The 5,771-nt window shown below is 35.4% G+C and overlaps 1 protein-coding gene across 2 annotated transcripts in view; it reads left to right on the top strand.

The window, feature by feature from the left end:
- Window positions 1-5,242, top strand: part of katnal1 (katanin p60 subunit A-like 1) — a 20,417-nt gene extending 15,175 nt beyond the window's left edge. For both annotated transcript variants that reach the window (XM_051121897.1, XM_051121896.1), the window contains exons 10-11: window positions 1,925-2,051; window positions 4,547-5,242. In XM_051121897.1, the coding sequence (XP_050977854.1) occupies window positions 1,925-2,051; window positions 4,547-4,745 (326 nt within the window). In that variant the 3' untranslated portion in view covers window positions 4,746-5,242. The remainder of the gene's footprint in view (window positions 1-1,924; window positions 2,052-4,546) is intronic.
- Window positions 5,243-5,771: the final 529 nt, after the last annotated feature.

The raw sequence follows: 5,771 nt of genomic DNA, 5'->3' as shown, positions 1-5,771 counted from the left end.
GACATCTGAGCCACTGAAGATGCAGTGGATTACATTTGTTTGTGAATGGAATGCGCCTCCCGATCTACATATATCCGTCTGTGTTCGTGCGAATTATTCATGATCCACCTTCACTTATAGCAGAAGTGAGTATAAGCTGTTTTTTATGAATCTTTGCGATCGCCTTTCCTTATAACGTGGTAGTTAGGAAGTTTAGCGGCTAAATGCGGCTAAAGTAAACAAGATCGTCATTTCACAGAGAGAAGAGAGGGACGGGGTGAACAGAGCTCATTTGCATTTAAAGGAACAACCCCTTAGAATGAGATGATTTTTGCAGAGCTGACTTTGGCAAGGTAAAAAGGGTGTTGTTTTACAAAACCATTGAGAATTTCTAATCAAAGTATAGACCATTTCGCTAGATGTAAACAACACTGGTCCAGAAGCACTTCCTGTTTTTTTTGTTTTGCCACTGAGTAAAAAAATGTAAAAAAGGTAATTGCAACATTTATCTCACAATTCTGACTTTTTATCTCAGAATTGCATGATACAAACTCACAATTCTGACTTTTATCTCGGATTTGTGAGATATGAACTTGCAGTTGCGAGTAAAAAAATGAGAAACTGTGGCATATAAACTTGTAATTCTGAGGAAAAAAAGTCAGAATTGCAAGATCTAAACTTGCAATTGTAATAAAGTTAGAATTGTGAGATATAAACAGACAATTCTGACTTTTTTCTCAGAGTTGCATGATATAAACTTGAGTTCGTGAGTTATAAAGTCTGAACTGCAAGATATAAACTCACAATTCTGACTTTTTTCTCAGAATTGTGAGACATAAACTTGTAACTGTGAGTTATGAAGTCCAGTTCTGAAAAGAAAAAAGACTGATATTTTCTCTTAGTTTTGAGTTTATAAAAAACCTATAACTTGCAATTGTGAGTTCATATTTCACAATTCTAAAAAAAGAAGTCAGAATTGCTAGATGTGAACTGACAATTGCGAGAAAAAAGTTGCGGTTACCGTTTTCCCTTGTTTTATTCAGTTGCAGAAATGTGCTTCCATACATTGCTAATTTAATTTAACTTAATATTTTATTTATAAAATGAAAAATGTATTATGTACCATATTTTCTAGAAAATGAGTCACACAATTAGATAATGATGATGACAATTAGATAATTCACTTATTACATTATTACATTCAGAAATAATTATTACTGTCAAATGATCAATCGCGATTAATCGCATCCAAAACTAAAGTTTTCGTTTACATAATATGTGTTTGTACTGTGTAAATTTATTATGTGTATATATAAATACACACACATGCATGTATATATTTAAGAAAAATTGTATGTTTATGTATTAAATATATTTATATATAAATTATATGAATGTAAATATATACATGTAAATACATGTAAATATTATCATTTGTATCATTTGTCATAAATTTGTACTATATATGTGTGTATTTATATATTCATAATAAATATACACAGCACACATATTATGTAAACAAAAACGTTTATTTTGAATGTGATTAATCACAATAAATAGATTGACAGCACTAGAAATAATGTAACATACCCAATAAATAAAAAAATACAATGAAACACTATATAAACACTTTAAACATCTGTTTTAGTTCCCCCTCACTCCACAACAAATAAAAAATACATTTTAATGGTATTCAGAGTAGAACAGGAATGAAAAATATATGTATTAAACAAACATAAATTACAATGGTATTCGTTATAAACATATATTTTAAACACCAAGCCTGAACAAATTTATTGAAACCATGACATTTCAGATGATATAAAAATGACTTGCTCTTAGTCAAAATAGTGTCATGATAATCTATTTAAATTAAAACAAACAAAAAAAACAACACTAAATCATTTGTCTTAATATAAACTTGGTTTTCATCATATGATTACAGCTCAGGGACGGGCTGAACTCTTAAAGATCAACCTGAGGGAGGTTGAAGTGGCATCTGATGTGGATCTCACCCTCATCGCTGAGAAAATTGAGGGTTATTCAGGAGCTGACATCACCAACGTCTGCAGGTACAGTATGTTTTCAGGATTACAGATAACACCTTGTCCTAAATCAGCTTGATGTGACAGGTTTCACAGATCAGTCTTTTTTCTGTTCTTGCTAAAAACATAATGTAGCGCATAGTGAAAAAATCACAGGCAAAAAGAACAGGCTCAAGCTCAACAGTAGTTGCCTGGGGCTCGCTAGTATATTTTCCATTCATTTTCCTATTCAGAGTTGCAGAAAATTCCTAAATAGAAGTGTTATCTTGAACCAAACCAGCCAGCTCTAGCTGTTTCGTGGGCTTATTCATCCCATGAAGCACACAACATATGCCCATAATTGAAAATGATTTAATCAGTCCAGTATGGGTTTATATATTTTAATAAGCTTTGAGGGAAGAAAGTATTTTAATATCTTTCATTTTAATGCTTAAAGGAATAGTTCATTAAAAAATGAACATTTGCTGAAATTGTACTTGCCCTGATCTTCAGATAGACAAATTTGTTTCCTCATCTGAACAGATTTGGAGAAATTTAGCATTACATCGTTTGCTCACCATTTGATCCTCTGGAGTGAATGGGTGTCGTCAGAATGAGTCCAAACAGCTGATAAAAACATCACAGTAATCCACAAAGTTAAACCACCTTAACGACACATAGCGTTTCACAAGATGTTAATTGATGGACTGGATTCATGTGGATTACTTGTAGATTACTGTGATGTTTTTATCAGCTTTTTGGACTCTCATTCTGATGACACTCATTCACTGCAGAGGATCCATTGATGAGCAAGTGACATACAGGTGCATCTCAATAAATTAGAATGTTGTGGAAAAGTTCATTTATTTTAGTAATTCAACTCAAATTGTGAAACTCGTGTATTAAATAAATTCAGTGCACACAGACTGAAGTAGTTTATTTCTTTGATTCTTTTAATTGTGATGATTTTGGCTCACATTTAACAAAAACCCACCAATTCACTATCTCAACAAATTAGAATACTTCATAAGACCAATAAAAAAACATTTTTAGTGAATTGTTGGCCTTCTGGAAAGTATGTTCATTTACTGTATATCTACTTAATACTTGGTAGGGGCTCCTTTTGCTTTAATTACTGCCTCAATTCGGCGTGGCATGGAGGTGATCAGTCTGTGGCACTGCTGAGGTGGTATGGAAGCCCAGGTTTCTTTGGCAGTGGCCTTCAGCTCATCTGCATTTTTTGGTCTCTTGTTTCTCATTTTCCTCTTGACAATACCCCATAGATTCTCTATGGGGTTCAGGTCTGGTGAGTTTGCTGGCCAGTCAAGCACACCAATGCCATGGTCATTTAACCAACTTTTGGTGCTTTTGGCAGTGTGGGCAGGTGCCAAATCCTGCTGGAAAATGAAATCAGCATCTTTAAAAAGCTGGTCAGCAGAAGGAAGCATGAAGTGCTCTAAAATTTCTTGGTAAACGGTTGCAGTGACTTCGGTTTTCAAAAAACACAGTGGACGAACACCAGCAGATGACATTGCACCCCAAATCATCACAGACTGTGGAAACTTGTGGAAACACTGGACGTCAAGCAACTTGGACTATGAGCTTCTCCACCCTTCCTCCAGACTCTAGGACCTTGGTTTCCAAATGAAATACAAAACTGTCTCTCATCTGAAAAGAGAACTTTGGACCACTGGGCAACAGTCCATTTCTTCTTCTCCTTAGCCCAGGTAAGACGCCTCTGACGTTGTCTGTGGTTCAGGAGTGGCTTAACAAGAGGAATACGGCAACTGTAGCCAAATTCCTTGACATGTCTGTGTGTGGTGGCTCTTGATGCATTGACCCCAGCCTCAGTCCATTCCTTGTGAAGTTCACCCAAATTCTTGAATCGATTTTGCTTGACAAGCCTCTCAAGGCTGCAGTTCTCTCGATTGGTTGTGGCTGGTTTTTATTCCAGACTTTTTTCCTCCACTCAACTGTCTGTTAACATGCTTGGATACAGCACTCTGTGAACAGCCAGCTTCCTTGGCAATGAATGTTTGTGGCTTACCCTCCTTGTGAAGGGTGTCAACGATTGTCTTCTAGACAACTGTCAGATCAGCAGTCTTCCCCATGATTGTGTAGCCTAGTGAACCAATCTGAGAGACCATTTTGAAGGCTCAGGAAACCTTTGCAGGTGTTTTGAGTTGATTAGCTGGTTGGCATGTGAACATATTCTAATTAGTTGAGATACTGAAATTGGTGGCTTTTTGTTAAATGTGAGCCAAAATCATCACAATTAAAAGAATCAAAGACTTAAACTACTTCAGTCTGTGTGCACTGAATTTATTTAATACACAAGTTTCACAATGTGAGTTGAATTACTAAAATAAATGAACTTTTCCACGACATTATAATTTATTGGGATGCACCGGTAATGCCATATCTTTGAAAATTTGTCATCAATTTTAATTTTTAGGTAAGCTTTTCTTTTAAATGAAGTTGCATGCTTCAAACATTCGAATCGATGGAGTTAATTTGAATAAACTGTGTGTTTGTGCTCTCAGAGATGCATCAATGATGGCAATGCGACGGAGGATCCAAGGTCTGAGTCCGGAGGAGATCCGTGCTCTTTCTAAAGATGAGCTGCAGATGCCAGTCACCATGGAGGACTTTGAGCTTGCACTCAAAAAGATCTCAAAATCCGTCTCAGCTGCGGACCTGGAGAAGTACGAGTCCTGGATGTCTGAGTTTGGGTCTGTGTAAAAAGAAACAGCGACAGCTACAAGATAAGTGTGAATGTGGGAGAACATATTGTGGACCAATACTTGAAGAAAGGCATGGTTTTATCTTTCGAGACATTTTAATATGCAAAGATGATGCTGAAAACTAGTCAAACCAGTGTTCAGATGCGTTTGGACATGTATGGATTGAGGAAAGTCCCACCTTCGTTTGTCAGAAATGCACTAGCGGTCTGTGTATGACACTGAGCCACATTTATTTGTTTCTAGCATCTCAGTTTCAAGTGTTTCTAACTTCATTCTCTGCTAACAGATGGAAATCACCTGAGTTGCTAATGACCTGTCTTAAGTTTCAAAACTGAAACGCCTGTGAAAATGATACTTGACAAGGGAGAGCAGCATAATCCTGGTACTGTGCTATATGTTTTTTTTAATGTTTATTAGCGTGTCAACATTCTTATGTGCTGTGTTCTTTTATTTGTTTTACTTGATAGTTCTAATAAAATTAACATTTGTTCTCTACCTATTTAATGTCAAAACTTACTTATTTTCTCAATACACTGAAAATTAGGAATAAATAGGATTTACTTTTTTAGACAGATATTTCTTTACGAATAATTACAAAGAAACCGCAGTATGAAATTTTGGAAAAAGATGGAAATAGTATTTTACAAACACCAGTAATCTTGTTTTATTTACAACAGCATGTGCATTATTTATCAGTGTATGTTGTTCCAAAGAAAAACATTGTTTTTATAATCTGTCATCAAAAAATAATAACTTGCTCTAGCTCTGAAACTAATTTTCTTTTGGATGATGTCATCATGACTGTGCAGGCTATTGTATAATATGAGCTAATACAAACTCCACCCACTTTTTGTGATCCAAGTCATTTTTAGTGGATAAAATGAAGTCCCCAATGCGACAACCCTCTTGGTATTGCTTTGTTTCTTCTACTTCTCCAGATTGAATTGCATTTTTGAGGTGCCTAAACATGCTCTTCCTTTACAAAACAAATTGCATTTTTGAGGGCCTAAACATGCATGAAAAC

This window comes from Labeo rohita, chromosome 10 (assembly GCF_022985175.1).
Source record: "Labeo rohita strain BAU-BD-2019 chromosome 10, IGBB_LRoh.1.0, whole genome shotgun sequence".
In the NCBI taxonomy this organism is placed as follows: domain Eukaryota; kingdom Metazoa; phylum Chordata; class Actinopteri; order Cypriniformes; family Cyprinidae; genus Labeo; species Labeo rohita.
Note: the sequence above shows the minus strand (reverse complement) of the source record. Positions and strands in the feature narration are given on the sequence as shown.